This window comes from Phodopus roborovskii, unplaced genomic scaffold (assembly GCF_943737965.1).
Source record: "Phodopus roborovskii unplaced genomic scaffold, PHOROB, whole genome shotgun sequence".
NCBI lineage: Eukaryota > Metazoa > Chordata > Mammalia > Rodentia > Cricetidae > Phodopus > Phodopus roborovskii.
The window spans coordinates 4,005,037-4,023,774 of record NW_026126418.1 but is presented as its reverse complement, the minus strand read 5'-3'; the positions used below and the strand labels follow the sequence as shown (position 1 = coordinate 4,023,774).

The 18,738-nt window shown below is 37.6% G+C and overlaps 1 protein-coding gene across 1 annotated transcript in view; it reads left to right on the top strand.

Moving 5' to 3' along the window:
- The window catches only part of Cstf3 (cleavage stimulation factor subunit 3), a 78,384-nt gene that overhangs the window by 38,734 nt on the left and 20,912 nt on the right, over window positions 1-18,738 (top strand). The window contains exons 4-10 of the mRNA XM_051184069.1: window positions 11,975-12,007; window positions 13,596-13,693; window positions 14,549-14,615; window positions 14,752-14,786; window positions 14,867-14,993; window positions 16,276-16,353; window positions 17,795-17,957. Of these exons, the coding sequence (XP_051040026.1) occupies window positions 11,975-12,007; window positions 13,596-13,693; window positions 14,549-14,615; window positions 14,752-14,786; window positions 14,867-14,993; window positions 16,276-16,353; window positions 17,795-17,957 (601 nt within the window). The remainder of the gene's footprint in view (window positions 1-11,974; window positions 12,008-13,595; window positions 13,694-14,548; window positions 14,616-14,751; window positions 14,787-14,866; window positions 14,994-16,275; window positions 16,354-17,794; window positions 17,958-18,738) is intronic.

Here is an 18,738-nt window from a genome sequence, read left to right as displayed (position 1 = left end):
ATCCTGGGGTTTTTCTCTTAATCTAGAGTGAAAATATCCTTGAACATTCCCCCCCCCCCCCAACACACACACAAAAGGTGTCTGTGAGGAAGACCTTGACTTATTTCTTGAGAGGTGAATATTGGGTCATTTATGGAAAATGCCATTAAAATCATAATGAAGTATTTCAATAACTAGAAATCTTTTGAAATAAGTGTTATATACAAAGATTGTATTCTACATACTGACATTAAACATTTCTAGTTTTCTATTGGTGATATAATCAAATACTGAATCACAGAATTTGGCTTTCCAAAATATAACCCATCTTATACAATGCAAATCTTACCTATACAAATTTGAGTATTTGTCTCTAGGTTTAATACTTTATATACATATTGTGGTGGAACAGTGGGGTATAGGAGAGGAGATAGAATGATGGTTTTGTGCTTATCCCTCTGTCGGAAGTGACTGAGAAAGGGCTACTAGGTATTCAATTCAGCACTAATTTATTTTCCTATTTTTATTATATCTGTTGGTAATTTGACAGTCCAATGTAATGAGCTGCTAAATTGGGGGGAACAGATTTTTGAATTATTTCACAAAGAAAAAGGTTATATTTGCAGAATTTAGAATTTTTATCCTTTTTGGTTGTTGTTCAGTTATATCTACCTCCTTATACTTCTACTTTCAGGCTGTAATTTCTCATTTTCATGGCTATTTAAGAGATGATTCTAAAACTAAAAAAACATGTTCTTTTAAATCAATGGCAAATGGAATTGGTTTTTATTATACTCAGGTAACGATTTAAATCATGGAAATCTACTAACTTTAAAACACCTATAATAAGGCTCAACAAATAATAAATGCCATTCACCAACCCTGACAACTGAATTAAGTCCTTGGGCCCCACGTGCTTGAAGGGAAGAACTTACACTTGCAAGTTGTCCTCTAACTTCTACACATTCATATGTGGCATGTGTGCACTTGGGCACAAAATGCACCAATAAAATAGTGAGTTTTTAAAGCTACCATCTTAAGGATTACAGACCTTATGAGCTTTTAGAGTTTTACACATTTTTTTTCATTTCTGTTGTACTTAAGATAGTATTTTATGGCTTAACATGGTGACAGGCTTTTAATCCCAGTAGAGGATGGCATATCTTTAGTTCAAGGCCAGCCTGGACTACATAAAAACACTTTCTCAAAAAACAAATGAAAACAATATATTTTATAAGTAATTTTGATCATGATGCATAAATATGGATGTTCATATTGAGTATTCAGATAGCTGGTAGTTTTTACCTACATTGATTTAGTACTGTTGTATGTCAAACACTGATTTGGATGCTATGTGAAAACTTGAGAAATTTTAAAGAAGTCCATGGGTAGTAGTCATTCTGCAATCTATTTGAGATAAATGCTCATTAACTAGTCTTATACATTCATAATATTTCCAGTGTTTCACTTTATAAGAAACTAAACAGCTGGGTGCAGTGTATAGTTTTACTCAGTACTAAGAAAGCAGAAGCCAGTCTGGCCTACTTAATTGTTTTAGACCAGCCAGAGTTACATAGTGAAAACACTGCCTTAAAAAAGTGGAGAGAAACTAATAACACTTTTCAGTATTTATGCATTCACCATGTTTCTTTAGGCCTCCCTTTCAGAATTTGTATTTCATTATTAATTATTGCTGGTAGGATCATTCAAATTGAGCCATGTGGTGATTTTTAAAAGCTGCTTTGGATTATTTTTATTTTTTCTTTTGAACTCAGAAGATCCAAGTGCTGGGACTAAAGGTGTACACCACCACTGCCGCCTAGCTGTTACGTTAGAATTTTAATGAGTAGCTAATGAGAGTAGTTTGGGTAAAGGGAATTGGATTGAATTGCTTTAAAAAATAGAGAAATCTAAGCCGGGCAGTGGTGGCACATACTGTTAGTACCAGCACTTGGGAGGCAGGGGCAGTTGGATCTCTGTAAGTTTAAGGCCAGTATGGTCTACAAAGCTACACAAAGAAGCTCTTGTCTCCAAAAAACAAGAACAAAAAGAAAAAAAAAAAAAATAGAGGACTATAAAGTCTGGAGACAGAACTCAGTTTGGTTGAATAGCAAGCACAAACCACAAAACATGGCAAACAAACCCTTATAATCCCTAGCACTGGGGAGACAGAGGCAAGATAAACTCGAGGTGTCAGCCTATGATAATTTAGAAGATGCTATCTCTAAAAAATAAACACTGCAGGTCAGTTGTGCTTTGAAATGTAATTGGAATAGTGATGACAAACTACTTCATTTTGTTGGCTAAAATAAGGCTGAATGTAAATGTTCTGTGGTGGATGTTAGGGCAAAAGCTTTGTGTTTCATAGTCTTGGTTGAGATCAGTATACTTATCAGTTATTTGACTTTCATAGCCTGGATAAAAATCTGAGAGCATTTAAAAGTAAGTTTACCGTGGAGATGTTTCTGTGCATGGAAAAATGTAAGTAGTAGTTGAAGAGGAACTATTTGAGATCAATTTGACCAAACAACTCAACTCTTGACTACTGTAAAATTTGTATGGGAATAAAATATTAGAGAAATATATAACGGTGACAGAGAAATAGTCTTAGCCTTCCTAGTATATAGTTTGGTCTACAGTTCTGAATACATTCTTGTGTTGTTATCTCTTACACACTAGTACATATCAATTGTATACACAGTTTAGTATATTATTTTTAAAAGAGGGTCAAGCTCTTGAATGCTTTTGTATTTAAAATAATATGGATATATTTCCATTTTCTATAGGGTTTTTATTTGCTTGCTTGCTTTGTTTGTGAGGGCTATTGTTATGTTATCTAGGCTGGTCTCAATTTTCTAGGCTCAAGTAACCCTCCTGCCTCAGCATCTCAAGTAGCTGAGATTGTAGGTGTGCACCATCATACCTGAGTAGTCTGTTTTTTAGTGTATTTGTTTGTTTGTTAGAAACAGGATCTTGTGTAGCTTAAGCTGGCTTCCAGTGTGTGTAGCCAAGAATGACCTCCTCTTCTCTGGTTCTGTGAGTACATGTATGTGCCACTACAACTGTTTTTTCATTGCAAGAGAACAGAAGATTGGAAAATAACTAAGTAATACCTGCAGCCCATTTTATCTGGTGCTAGAAATTGAACCCAAGGACTTAGTGAATGCTAGGCAAGCACTCTACAAACTGAGGTACATACCCAGCCCTGGCTGTTCTCTATTCTAAATGAACATATTTGCTCTTTGCTTTGCTTTGCTTTTATGTATGTGGTTTTGTTTTGTTTTTTGTTTTGCCTTATGTGTGTCTGTGCACAGTGTGTGCCTTGTGGCTGTGGAACCCAGAAGAGGACATCAGATCTCCAGGGACCAAAGTTTACAGGCAATTATGAGCTTCCCTGTAGGTACTGGGAATCTAGATGAGATCTTCCGCAAGAACAAGTACTCTTATTTATTTATTTATTTATTTATTTTTATTATTTTACATATCAATCACAGTTCCCTCCCATCCTCCCTCTCTCCCATGTCCCCCACAACCCTCCCATCCCATCCACCCACCCCACTCCACAGGGAGAGTGGTGCCTTCCAAGAGGGGTCAACAAAATCTGTCAAGTCATTTGGAGTAGGGACTAGGCCCTCCATCCTGTCTCTAGGTTAAGGGAGTATCCCTCCATGGGGAATGTGCTCCCAAAGTCTTTTGTGCACCAGGAATACATCCTGGTTCCACTGTCAGAGGTCCCTTAGATGCCCTGGCCTTCTAACTGAGACCCATGTTCAGGGGTCTGAGTCGGTCCAATGCTGGTTTCCCAGCTATCAGTCTGGGGGCCCATTAGCTCCTTGTTCAGATCAGCTGTCTCTGTGGGTTTCTGTATCTTGGTCTTGTCCTCCCTCTCTGTATCTGGATTCCAGTTTGGCTCAGTGTTTATCTGTGTGTGTCTGCTTCTGTTTCCATCAGCTACTAGATGAGGGTTCTATGATGGTGGATAAGTTAGTCATCAATCTCCTTATCAGACAAGGGCATTTGTTGTAGCCTTTCCACTGTTGCTCATATTGTTAGTGGAGTCAGTCTTGTAGGTCACAGGACATTTCTCTAGAGTCAGTTTTCTCTTCAAACCTATAATGGCTCCCTCTTTTATGGTATCTCTCTCTCTCTCTCTCTCTCTCTCTCTCTCTCTCTCTCTCTCTCTCTTTTCTCTCATCTATTCCTCCACTGACTAAATCTTCCTAGTCCATGTGCTTTCCTCTCCTCTTTCTCCTAGCTCCCTCTCTACTCGCTGCCCCCCCCCCCAATATGCTCAGGAGATCTTGAAGAACAAGTACTCTTACCACTGAGACATCTTTCCAGATCCTATGTTTTAAAAGGTGTGTGTGTGTGTGTGTGTGTGTGTGTGTGTGTGTGTGTGTGTGTGTGTGTGTACACCATGGCATGCATGTAGAAATTGGAGGACAACTTTCTGGAGTCAGCTGTCTCCTTTCACGGTGTCCCAGGGATTAAATTTAAGTGGGCCAGCTCACCAGCCACAAACCTGATTGTTTTTCTAACAATGAGTTAGTTAATGCACTAAGTTAGTTGTTGAGTATCTGTGATAAATGCTGGTAGTGTTACCAGGAATTTGTTAGTCCTAAGAAGTTGAATTGCTTCAATATTCAAATTGTAATAAATAAGCAATGATCTTTTTATTGCAAGATCTACTTGTCTTTTTCTTTTTTTTTTTTTTTTTTTTTTTTTTTTTTTGTACTCTCCTTTTGATGGGGAGCATTTTCCCACCATCAGCTGTTTCTTTTGTTTTATATTCTCTATTTTGGTATTTTTTTCCCTGTTTATCTTATCTCAAGTACTCTTTGTTGGATCTTTCTTTTCTGTCTAGGAACAGATAGTAGAGAGTCCTGGCCAGACCTGGTGCCACAAACTCTTATCCCAGCACTCAGGAGGCAGGGGCAGGCAGATCTCTTTAGTTCAAGGCCAGCCTGGTCTAGTGAATTTCAGGACAGCCAGAACTACCCAGAGAAGACTCTGTGTCTCCCTATCCCCTCCCCCCCCCAAAAAAAAAAACACAAGTAAAGGAGTCTGGATGTATTTTTTTCATGTCTGTGTTAAATCATGATGTCTTATTTGAAAACAGTCTATATAATACAAAATAAACTTTTCTATGCAACAGCTCTCAACACTTTTCATGGTTGTTCCATGGAAAACTGTTCTGCTTTTCTCTGTATTACTTGCTCAAGTCAATATTCCTTGACATATAAATAATATCTATTCCTGTAACTACTACTCATAGTACCAGAAACTATACAGTGTTCTCTCTGATCTGTAAACACCACCATTTTCTGATGAACCATCTCTCCCCTGTTTACCCCATCATTATCACCAGCCAGAAGAACCACAATGGCATCTAGTTTTGTGTATCAATTTTAACTATGCTTGGCCCTTTTTGCCCTCTGTGATGATCTGCACTACAATTAGCCAACCTGGTTTTCCAGTATATATTCTTACTTATCATGGTTATCTTTACTATTCTACAGAATACCTGAGTCTTTCATGTGATTTCATTGGGTTATACAAACCTTGCTGCTCATGGTAGGCTGGATTCCATCTCAATAAAAACTTTGCTTGTTATAAACTCTACTTTTCATTACCCCATCCCTGAATTTCATAGGATACAGAGCATATACAGAACAAAAGTAATTTAAATTTAAATTCACTTCTGTATTGTTCTTAATATTGGTCTTATGTTTCCAATTAAGTTATAAGATCTTTAATAGGATTCTGTTACAGTATTCCCATATCGACTTGGTAAAAAAATCATAAGGATACCTGGTGAACACTTTCTTGAGAGGTGTTAGGAATCAGATCTTAGAACCATGTGCATGAAAAAAATGTGCTCCACCACTTGAGCTGCATCTCCTAAGCTCACAGACTTTTAGGTGACTCAAGACAGTAAAGGGTTAATAGTATTCAGTGATTAATACAAATGTCAAATGGAAGTTAATTTAGTGTAGGCAAATTTTATTAAAAAATTAATTTTAACACATTTAATTATAGTTGTAATAACTCACAAGGGTCTGGACTATCTGGTTATAATTGACAAATAGTTAATTCAGTGGCAGTGAAGTGCTTAAAAATATATGAGGCATCTACAAGTGTGGTCATCCTACTAGTCTTGTTGGTGTGTACATACAGCACTGTATGCAATTGTATCCTTATTTTCATTTGTTTTTCTTTTTTTTATAGTGTGAACTCTACCACTGAGCTGTATCATACCCCTAGCCCCATTTAGATCTATAATTAACTGGAAAATTATAGCTCACAATTTGTAAATTATTATAGGAAAAACTGAGAAATGTAGATTGGCAAAACTTGCAAATAGTCTTTTTTTTTTTTTTTTTTTTTGTCTTCAGTTGTTGAATTGTCTTCACTACAATTAAAATACAGCTCCATGAGTTAAGGCTCAGTTTTGCCCACCATTGCTCAGAAAGGGAGAAAGGCCTCTGTTGCATTGTGCTCATGTAATTGCCTGCTGAATGAAAATTGGTTAATTTGTAGATTCCACTTCAGCTGCATCTCCTAGACAACTTTGTGTGTGTGTGTGTGTGTGTGTGTGTGTGTGTGTGTGTGTGTGTGTACAAGTTTAGATCCCTAGTGCCCAATAAAGGCTGAGTACGTCACATCTAGAGCCCTAGGCAGAGGCAGGTGAGGCAGAACTTCCAGGGACAGAGAAAAATCTGGGAAGAAGAGGGCTGAGTCCCCAGCCAGCCAGTAAGGAAACAGGAGGTGCAAGATGAAAGAGAGGTAATGCCACATGACAGAATGTAGATTAATTTAAATGGGTTAATATAAGAGCTAGTGGGACAAGCCTAAACTAAGGCCAAGCATTCACAATAAGTCTCTGGCATGATTTGGGGGGTTGGCAGTCCAAGAAAGTAGGAGTGAAAGGAGAGGACAGACTTTCACAAGTTGTCCCTCTGACCTCCACATCCACATAAACACAAATATGTTCTCATATACACAGAAATAATGACTATATCTGTTATGATGTTTTTTTTTCAAGGTTGGCTTCAAGGAATTAATATTCATTTGAACTAATGATTGACAGTCAGTGACTAAGCCCTAAGTATCAGGAAGTTAACTTCACAAAAAAAATAATCAGCAGACAGTGGTGGCACACACCTTTAATCCCACCACTGGGGATGCAGAGGCAGACGGATCTCTGAGTTACAGGGTTACATAGAGAAACCCCCTCTTAGGGAAGAAAAAAAAAAAAAAAGAAGAAGAAAGAATTCAAGGAATAGGCCAGGCCCAATTTGTGTAGGGGAAACTGCATAAATTATGTATAGACCTTTTGAGAGGGAGAATGTTTTATCAAGTCCTATGACAACTGTGCTTAGCAACCTTGTATCCCATGTTTTTTTTCATGATTATAAAAAATAAATTAGTTTTGAGCATTGTTTCATAAAGATGAATTATATAATATACAGTGCTAACACACCCATTTATCATGGACTTATGGAAATTTCTCTTAATTAGCTAGTGTAGATAGTTCATTTAATATGGGTGCACAATAATCCATGATGTGAGGCATTATAATTTATTATACTGTTTACATTGTGGGCATTTATTTTGGGCTATTTATATTTATAATAACTTTGTACAGATATTTTATGTAACCTTCTGCCTTTGTTTCTTTGGGATCCCAGGACTGGAATGTTCAGTCTCTTTTAATTGATACAGGATCTCATATGTCCCAAACTGGATTCAAACTTGTCATATGGCCAAGGATAGCCTTAAATTTCTGATCCTCCTGCCTACACTTCCCAGATGCTGAGGTGACAATATGAGTCAACATAATTGATTTTTGTGGCATTGAGAATCAAACCCAGACCTTCATACTCCTAGTTAAACACTACCAACTGAGCTATTACCAACCTGGGTCTTTTTATTGCTGTTCCTAGTAGCTTTCCATAAAGGGTATGTCTTTGATAGTATTAATATCCCTTTTTTTCTGTTTTTGTTTGTTTGTTTGTTTGTTTGTTTTTCATTTGTTTCTTGAGATAGGGTCTGTCTACATAGCCCTGGCTATTCTGGAACTCACTATGTAATGTACATCAGGCTGTCCTCAAACTCACAGAGATCCTTCAGTCTCTGCCTCCTGAGTGGTAGGATTAAAGGTGCACAGCACCAAGCCTTGCTTAATACTCAAAGTTTTACCATTCTGGTGAATGTAAACAGATGTGTAGGATCTTGGTTTATCATTCTCACTTGAAAGTATGTACATATTGCCATATGGTTTTTAACTTTGCTTCTGTTGGGAGTTGTGTATTCGTATTCTTGGGTAGTTTCAACAATGAGTAATTTTGATTTATCTGACCAATTGTAAGAACTATAAGTAATTGTATCTATATATAGTAAGCTGGTGAGTTAAACTTACTTTCTTTGCATTTACCTTCAACCCCACACTCAAATGATAAGATGTATGGCCTCAGGGTTCGTGGGTGTCTCAAAGAGGGCTTTGCATAGAGTACAGGATCAAGAAAGAAGCTGACCCATGTGAAGACTTAGAACCTATTCATTGCTTTTCTACCTCAGGAAAGGTGACACCAGCTTGCCTTTTTTTTTTTTTTTTTTTTTTTTTTTTTTTTAAGATTTATTTTTATTTTATGTTTATGGGTGTTTTACCTTACTATGTTAGTTCACTGACTGGATACAATGTCTGTGGAGGACAGAAGGTATTGTATCCACTGGCATTAGAGTTGCTGTGGGCTATCATGTGGGTGCTGGGACACAAGTTCTCTGCAAGAGCAGTGAGTGCCCTTAACTGTAGCCTGGCTTTTTGGCTTTTAAGAAACAAAAACAAACCTAAACCAAACAGGCAGTGCCAGCTCTTTCTACCAAAGCATTTGTTCTTGGTTGCTTGGTAGAGGACTAGCAGCAGCCTGCTTGGTGTCTATACCTGCTCCTCATCAGTCAGAGAGGAGTCAGAGAGGAATCAGAAAATAATAACCAAAGTAGGCAACAAAAATAAAGTAAAACTGGCACAAGAGGTTCCCAACAAAACAGCTACTAGAGGAGAAGAATTAGAAAAAAAGATAACAATTAAACAAACACAAGATTCAAAGTACATTATTGATTGGTGCAACCTGGTGCCAGAAAACATTAATTTGTGAACCAAATCAAGCATCAGCAGGTAAAATGAAGTAGAATGGTCATACAGAGACTTAATTGTCTGGAGGAAAATCTAGCAGATAATCTTTAAATTAAAAAAAAACAAAAAAGTGAAACTAACATTTTCAGTCTATAACCAGAAGACCTTAAGTGCAGAAAGAACAAAAGAATAATGGAAAACAGACCATTATTTAAAAAGAAACATTTTGTTGTTGTTGTTGTTGTTGTTGCTTTTGGTTTTTGAGACAGAGTTTCAGTATGTAGCCCTGACTGCCCTGGTACTCTGTTGTGTAAACCAGACTTGCCTAGAACTCAATAGAGGTCTACCTACCTCTGCCTCCCAAGTGTTGGAATTAAAGGTGTACACCACCTACCATGCTCAGCCCAAAAAGAAAAAGAAATTGAGTGAAAAAGACTTAAATTTACAGGTTCACAACCACTTTTGAAGTTGGATTTAACATCCACTCTATGAGATGAAACCCATAACAGGCAAAGAAGCTGGTAGATGGCTCATGGGTTTAGGGGAAAACCTACTACAATTATCCTACTGAATGAACATTGCACTAAAATGATTCCTAATGATACACTACTGTCCACATAGAGCAGAGCATCATTCAACTTTCATCAGAAGCTTCCTCTTATAGTAGATGAGAATTAATAGAACTGGACAGCTTGCAGAAAGTGAGAGCCTTTGGAGTACTCAGCTCTGAATGGGATGTCTTTATTGGATCTCTCCCCTCAAAGTTCAGGGATCTAAATGAAAGTTGGGACCAAAGTGCCAGTTGATTTTAAGGAAACAGCATTTTCAGATGCAACAGGGCACTGATAGGATATCTCAGAGACTGATAGGATGTGCAGGCATATACAAGCTCAAACCTAACAAAATTGCATCACAGAGGAGGAGAAGTGGGTACAAAATCTCATCCCAAACTAATAAGCTATTTATAAATGATAGGTCCTGGGAGAGGGAATGACACACTCCAGGGCAAACCTACTCAGGAGTAGTTGCCCAACACAAATCCATGGTTTTTAATGACTTTTTTCTTTTGTTTGTTTTTAAGAGAGAAAAATACAAAGTTGGGTGGGAAGGGATGGTGGGGAGAATCTGGAAAGAATATGGGGGATGGGAAAGAATGTGATAGATTGCTGGGCATGGTAGGTCAACCCTGAAGGCAGAAAAAAACTGGTGGATTTCTGTGAGTTCAAAGCTGGCCAATCTACATTAAAGTATTCCAGAAAAGTTGGAGATACTTAGGGAGACCTTTTCTCGAAGATAATTTTTTATGAGTCTTTTGGACAATCCTGACTAACAGTCCAAAAGATGGCTTCTCATGCCAGGTGTTGGGGTTTGTGTTAGATTGTCCAAGAGACTCCCAAAACATAGGCTATTGTTAAAGACACCATGCACTTCATACACAGGGCCCAAAGACACCCGAGCTGGATCTAACTGAAATCCATTACCCCAAGGATTAGCTTTCATGGTATCAGGTGCTTTGTAAGCTTCCATAGGAGGAAACAAGCAACATTCCTATCCAGCTATGGTGCCTATGAACACAATGATCAGCTTGGCATTATAGCCTTACGGCATGTGAACTTTGGCAGTAATTAACAGCTCTTTAATTGGAATTTAGACTTGCTCAACAATAGAGAAATTGTGGCTAGTATTAGAAACCTAGCCACTACACAGGACTAGTGAATTCTTGGATGTTGGAGAAAAACCTACAACCTCTACTTTACTAAACCCAGCATAATCCCTAACTACATTCTGAAGATTTGTCCATGTAACCATAGAGAAGTGTCATCCTCACCCCTTATCAAGGAAAATTCTCTTTGCATTATAGAAAGCTACAACTGGTACATCTACAACGACAATGCAACTCCTGGACCTTAGCCTCAGGGGTTGGTTATTGTGGAAGACGGGACAAAAAGATTGTAAAAGCCAGAGGAACAGGATGTTTCACTGTAAAATGTATCTCCTAGGAATATCAGAAGCTACACCCATAAAGTCTCACCAACATGACTGCCTAAACATCAGCTGAATAAGGAGTACACCAGTAGATATACTAATATGGATGGGGGAAAACTCAAGAGGCCTCAGCCCTAACACAAAGAATTAACAGGCAATCCAGGATTGCTGGGAGCAGGCAAATAGACTTCCCCAGGGAAGAACACACCAATTGGTTAACCTATATCAAATGGTCAACCCTGAAAACATACCTTCAAGTTTCAGCATCCAGAATATATGTAATATATGTATATAACAACAGTGAAAAGAAAGCCATAAATTTGACAGCAAGAAAGGATATTTGGGAGGGTTTGGGGATAAGTAAGGGGAGGGGAGAAAGGTAATTATAATCTCAAAAAAATACATTCATTTGCACATACAAATATATATAATGAAATTCTCAAAGAATAAATTCTAAAAGATCACATGTTTAAAGGGCATGTGGTGGTGGCACATGCCTTTAATCCTAGCACTCAGCAGGGAGGGAGGCAGGAGGAAGGTAGACAGATCTCTTTAAGAGAGCTATCTTGTTTACACGGTAAGTTCCAGGACAGCCAAGGCTACACATGGGAATTCTGTCTTGAAGAAAAAAGTGGGGAAGGGCATGCTTAATTCTAAGCAGAAATTAGTGTAGTGATAATAGTAATTGACAGGTAGGTAATAAGTACTCACTTAGAAACGGGTTCTCTTTCACCACATGGGTCCCATGATTGAAAGTTCTGGATCATATGTGTGCACCACTGTATCTGATTTATTTGTTATTTTTGAAGGAAAAATTTGTAAGGTTGATACTCTTAAAAAGAGTAACATTAATCCTTTTTTGTTTCTTTTCAGATTAAAGCTAAAAATTATGACAAGGTTGAAAAGGTAAGTTAAATATATTTTGAAGTTTAAGAGTTTCTGTATGACCAATATTGGAAATACATAAAGTAAGATAATTTAAGTTATTGACTCCAGGTAGTAGTTATAATAATACTTCGCTTAGGAGCCTAAGTATTCCTTAGCTTTTGGGAAATAAAAATTAAAGATACTTCGAAATTCTAATTTATTCCAGTTAAAATGACTAACACCAAGAAAAAGGTGTCAATAAATCCTGTTGAGAAGGAAGACGTACTTAACTGTCACTAACAGGGTGTGAAGTAGAGCAGCCCTGTGGAAATCAATATGGAGGTTTCTCAAAAAGAAGTAGGAACTGGCACTGCTCATCAATCTCCAGCACTACAGAAAAACCAGACATTCTAATGCACACCAGTCTATAATCCCAGTCTTTGGGAGGTGGATACAATTAGAAAGTCATTGTTAGTACATAGCCTGGCAAACACGAGGCCCAGTTTCAAAGGTAAACAGCAAGGTGTGGAGTATGCTTTTTAATCTCAGGCATATGGGTCTCTGAGTTTGAGGCTAACCTGTTCTACATAGGGAGTTTCTGAATAGCCAGGGATACATAGTGAGATTCTGTCTTAGAACAAATAACTAGCTATTTTGGGACACAGCTATATCACTTGTCGTGTACACTCAAAGAACTCTGAATCCTACAATAGAAACATTTGCACATCCATGTTTATTGTCCATCAACAGATGAATGGATAAAGAAAATGCAGTACATATACATAGTGGAATCATTACATTTGCAGGAGAGTAGATAAAACTAGATATCACATGTTAAAAAAGAAATAAACCAGACTCATATTTCCCTCATGGGGATTCTTGACAATGGTTTTGTGTGTGTGTGTGTAAGAGAGAGAGAGAGAGACATAGAAAGAGAGAGAGAATTAGAAAGGGGCCAAGAGAGGAGATTTAAGGAGAAAAAGAAAAAGTCAGCATGTAGATTATACTGGCCATGAGAGCAGAGAGAGAGCTGTTGGGGGAGGGAACCAGCAGGAGTGAAGTGAGGTCAGAAGTAGTGAGGGACAAGGGTCAATAAGTGGACAATATGAAAATGCTTCAATAAAATTCATTTCATATGCTAATTTAAACTAATGAAAAGTTTAGAAAAGAAAAACTATTGTTAATGATGGTTCTGGGGAGAAGAAAATGACTATTTGATAAATTCATAAGCATGATTTTAATTATCTAAACTGAAAGGAGGGGATTTAATTTGCCTTTTAAAAACTTTTTAAAGAACTTTTTATGTATGCATGTGTTTTGTGTGTGTGTGTGTGCGCGTGCGCGCACGCCACATGAATGCCTGTTGACTGCAGAAGTGGGGATCTGAACCCCTGAAACTAGAGTTACAAATGGTTGTGAGCTGCCATATGGGTTTTGGGAATCAAACATAGGTCTTCAGTCAATGCTCTTAACCATAGAGCCATCTCTCTGTCCCTCTTATTTGCCTTTTATTTATAAGAAATGTAATTCCTGAAAAGACCTGACTTTGTTTTTTAATATGCTGTTTCATTATGCAAATATGAAATTGATTTAATTGGATGCTGATAATATTTTCTTACATTTAAAGCTATTTCAAAGATGCCTTATGAAGGTTTTGCACATTGATTTATGGAAGTGTTATCTTTCATATGTCAGAGAAACCAAGGGTAAACTACCAAGTTACAAGTAAGTGAAATCATGGTCTTAAGAATGCATATTGAAGCTGGGTGGTAGTGGTGCACACCTTTAATCTCAGAACTTGAGAGGCAGAGGCAGGTGGATCTCTGTGAGTCTGAGGTCACCCTGATCTACAAATTGAGTTTCAGGACAGCCAGGGCTACACAGAGAAACCTCTTTGTGTGTGTGTGTGTGTGTGTTTTAGGGGGTTGCATGTTATCTCTAGACAGTCATTTTTACAAGACTCATACTATCTCTTGTCTCTGAGTTACAGGTGAGAGTAACCTAAGTATTTGAAAGGTCAGAATTCTCTAAGAATCAGGAAAAATGCTTAGAGAAAGCCATTGGTATTTATCTTCTGGTAGAGACCTGACTCATCCAAATTTTTCTATATTGAAGCACTATGTATTTGCAGCACCATAGCACTTTTTGACAGGCTTACCAAACTTTTTCAGGAAGCTTCTTAATGCTTGTCTCAGCACCATGCTTGGAAGGTTATATGGTACAAGTTATATTTGCCACTTAAGATGTCCAAGGCAGCTGCTTAGTTAATTCCCCACTCTGACTTATACCTACCTGTCTTCATTGACTCTAATTTGGATGTTCTCTGATGCATTTTGATAACAGTTTAGGTTTTGGTTTTTGATTTTTTTTTTTTTTTTTTCCTTTCAGACAAGGTCTCTTTGTAGCTCAGAGTAGTATGGGTATGCTACATAACCCAGGCTGGCCTTGAACTTATTATGTTGCCCAAACTGGCTTTAACTCAGGGTAGTGCTCTTGCCTCAGTTTCCTGGGATAACAGGCATGAACTACCATACCCAGCTGATAACAAATTTTTAAAAATATCTTTCATATTCATTTCAGAGAAAAAATGGCTCAAGCTTATGACTTTGCACTGGATAAAATCGGAATGGAAATTATGTCCTATCAGGTAGAGTTCAGACTTTATACATGTATATATACCAGGGCTGAGGATATAGCTCAGTAGTAGAGTACTGACACCCCTGGGTACACATTTAAATGTGAAAATATCAAGAAAGATAATAATGTTTTGTTTTATTTCTTAGATTTGGGTGGATTACATCAATTTCTTAAAAGGCGTGTAAGTATTGCCTTAATTTTTAATATATAAACAATTGATTTAGCTATAACACAATTAATAGTATTCTTTTCCAATTTCAGGGAAGCTGTAGGATCTTATGCAGAAAATCAGAGAATAACTGCTGTCCGAAGAGTTTATCAGCGAGGTTGTGTTAATCCAATGATTAACATTGAACAACTCTGGAGAGATTACAACAAGTATGAAGAGGTAAATTACGCCAGAGTTTATTACAAACTGTGTTTTTTTAATTGTTTTGCAGTGTCTGCTGCTGCTATTGATTATTGTTTTGTTCACCATGGATTAAACCCTGAGCTTTATGCTTATGAGGGAAGTGCCCTACCATGGAACTATATACTCCTAGACACATGGTTTTATATTGATCCTGATAAAAGAATGTATGTTTTATTTATAGTACTACAGTAAACAGTAATGTGCAAGTATATCTGTGATATACTGTGATATGTTGGCTTCAGATCCTTTCAGTCACTACCCAAGAGTGCTATAGCTGGGTCATATAGTAGTTCTATTCATAGCTTTTTAAAGAAATCTCTGTATTGACTTTTGAATTAATTTATGTTCCCACTTATGACATATAATTATTCCCTTTGTCCATATCCTTGATAACATTTATTTGTTTGCTTAGTGACTGCTTTGACTGGATGAGGTAGAATCTCATGATTTCATGTTTAGAAAAACTCCTAAGCTAGGATCTAGAAAAATACCTCAGCAGTTGAGAGCACTGGATGCTCTTCCAGAGGCCCAGGTTCAATTCCCAGCAGCCACACTGGCTCACAACCATCTGTAACTGCCATTCCAGAAAATCCAGCTCTCTTTTTTGGCCTCCATGGGCACCAGACATGCACTAGTGCACAGATATAACTCAGGCAAAACAAGAGAGAGAAAGTGAAACAAATAAACTCTTGGCCAGTAAGATGGCTCAACTGCTTAAGGTACTTGCTGCTGTGCCTGATGGCCTGAATTCAGTACTCAGAACCAAATTGTAAAAGGTAAAAATCCTCTGACCTCCATGCATGTGCTATGGTATGTGCACACATCCATTTATCCAACAAAATAAATAAAAGATTTCCTACTAATAGGATTGTCTGACCCACTCACAGTAGACATAATATTGTTGTGGGCATGAAGGAGCACATGTCATGATGAATGTGTAGAGGTCAGAGGACAACTTAGTGGAATCAGTTCTCTCCACCTTTACCTGGATTCTAGGGATGGAACTAAGTCACCATGTTTGTATGGCAAGTGCTTTTACCCACTAAACCACTAAACCGTCTTGTGTGCTAGTCTATTTATTTATTTATTTATTTATTTATTTTGTCGCTACACTGGGTATGTAGTTTAGTGATAGAGTATTTGTCTAGTTGCCTAGCATGCAGGAAGACTATGGGTTTAGTCTTCAAATCTGTTTTTTTTTTTTTTTTTTTTAAAGAAAGAAAAAAGCAATTAATAACAATAATTTTTTTTTCTTCAGGGTATCAATATTCATTTAGCTAAAAAAATGATTGAAGATCGGAGTAGAGACTACATGAATGCTAGACGTGTAGCAAAGGTATGCAATTCTGTCAGCCTACTTAATTTAATGTTATTGAATCATTAAAATAATTAGCAAAGCTTTCCTATGTAATGTTATTTTTTTTTTTTTTCTTTTTTTTTTTCTTCCCCCAAGACAGGGTTTTACTATGTAGTCTTGGCTATCCTGGAACCAGGCTGGCCTTGAACTCACAGAGATCTGCCTGCCTCTGCCTCCCAAGTGTTGGGATTAAAGGCATGTGCCACCACCCCACCCAACTTACTCTTGATATTTTCAGTTTTGGTTTTTGTAGCAAAAGCTGTCATAGAACTCATTAAGCAAACCAGGCTGGCCTCATATTTAAAGAGATCAATTTGCCTCTGCCTCCTGAGTGCTGGAATCAAAGAGTAGGCACGATGATATTGAAATTGAATAAGTTGAAATAGTTCTTTAAGTTATGTTAAATGACAAATATAAGTTGGATTTGGGAGAAATTTTTTTTCCTTTATGTGTGTGTTGTTGTGGGGGATGGGAGTGCATCAAATAATGAGTCCGTGAGATCAGACCCAGTGAGTCTGTGAATGTTACTGGACATCACTAACCCAATGTGTATATTTGTAACAGGGCATTAACTTACCTGGGGATTCACACACATTAGGAAGTATTCCACTACTGAGTTACATTCCATTCCAAAAAGTATTATTTTTTTTTCTGTTTGTTTATGAAATAGTCTTGCTACTAACCTGGCACTTTGTAGCTCAGCTACCCTTGAATTAATGGCACTCTTCCTGTATCATCTTCCCAAGTACTGGAATTATAGGCATGAGCCACCATGGCTGTCCAGAAATATTTTTCAAAACAGAAGTTTTACATGGAATTATTGAAGTAGTTGATGTCTTTTTTTTCATATTTGCTTATCTGAATATTGTGTTACTCTGTAGTCAGAGTGTGGTTATGAAATAACATAGTTGTTTGGGACAGGTTTTGGGCTTTGTCCATACTTTTTTTTATTCATTGTGAAACTAGCCAAATAGTACAAACTATTAGCTTCTCCAAAGGTGACAATAAAATACTACCGAATCTCACTTGTGTTACCTCTTACATCATACATCCTGCAGAGTGATTCTCTTCCACTGCCTGTAGATATAGCCCATGGGTATTGAGTTCACCACTCCTAGGGATCTGGTATTGGTTGGTAATACTCTATTATGTCTTTCCTTACTCTTGGGTTTTGTTTGGTTTTGGATCTTGCGTGAACTTTTGGTTTGGTTGGGTTTTTTTGTTTTTGTTTTTGAGGTAGGGTCTCATGTAGCCAAGGTTGACCTCAAACTCACTATGTATCTGAGGATAAAATCATATTAAAGTGATATTAGGTGTAGGACAGCAAACATTTGAAACAAAGTATTTCAGACTGATCAACTTGCTCCTGCTACATCTGAGTTGTTCTAGGCTTCTCACAAATTTCTGACTGTTTGTTTAGGAATATGAGACAGTGATGAAAGGCTTGGACCGCAATGCACCTTCAGTGCCCCCGCAGAATACCCCTCAGGAGGCTCAGCAGGTAGACATGTGGAAGAAGTACATCCAGTGGGAAAAGAGCAACCCACTTCGCACAGAGGACCAGACACTCATAACGAAGAGAGGTAACAAGTAACCCTCGTGGGGCTCCAACAACCGTGTCTGCCCCTGCTTCACCCACCCGCCACTCCAGGCTCTCTACTCTGCAGCTTAGGTTGGCTTCAAGCTCACTATGTAGCCCTTGGCTGACCTCTAACTCATGATCTGTCTCAGCTTCCTAAGTCACAGGAATGTGCTGCCATGCCTAGATGAGGCTTTGATTTTTATTCCTAAATCTTTTGTTTTTCTACTTGGTTTGTCATTCATAATCATGTCTATAGATCTATCTTCATGTTCGCATAGCCCTTGTTTTATTATATCTAATCTGCTATTGAGCTAATATAGCAAATTGTTCATTATATTACTGTTTTTTTTAGTTCTATGAATTTCCATTTAAATTTTTTTATCATTTTAATTTCTCTATTGAGATTCATGTGTTACAATGTATTTGTGTGTGTGTCTATATATTTTAATTGTTTGTGTATATGGATGTTTTGACTGCATGAATGTTTTATGCAGCACTTACATGCCCATAGAGACCTGAAGAGGCCATTGGATCCTCTGGAACTGCAGTTACCAATAGTTATGAGCTACTATGTGGGTGCTGGGAATCAAACCTGGGTTGTCTGCAAGAACAAGTGCTCTTAATTGCTGAGCCATCTCTCCGGCCCTGTAATGTATCTTTAGATTCATGAATGCGGTTATTACAATAGCTGTAAAATCCTAATTTACTAATTCCTGCAGGCAGTAGGCCATCATGGGATTGGTTTCCTTTGACTTTTGCTGTTGGTCACATTTTCATGTTTT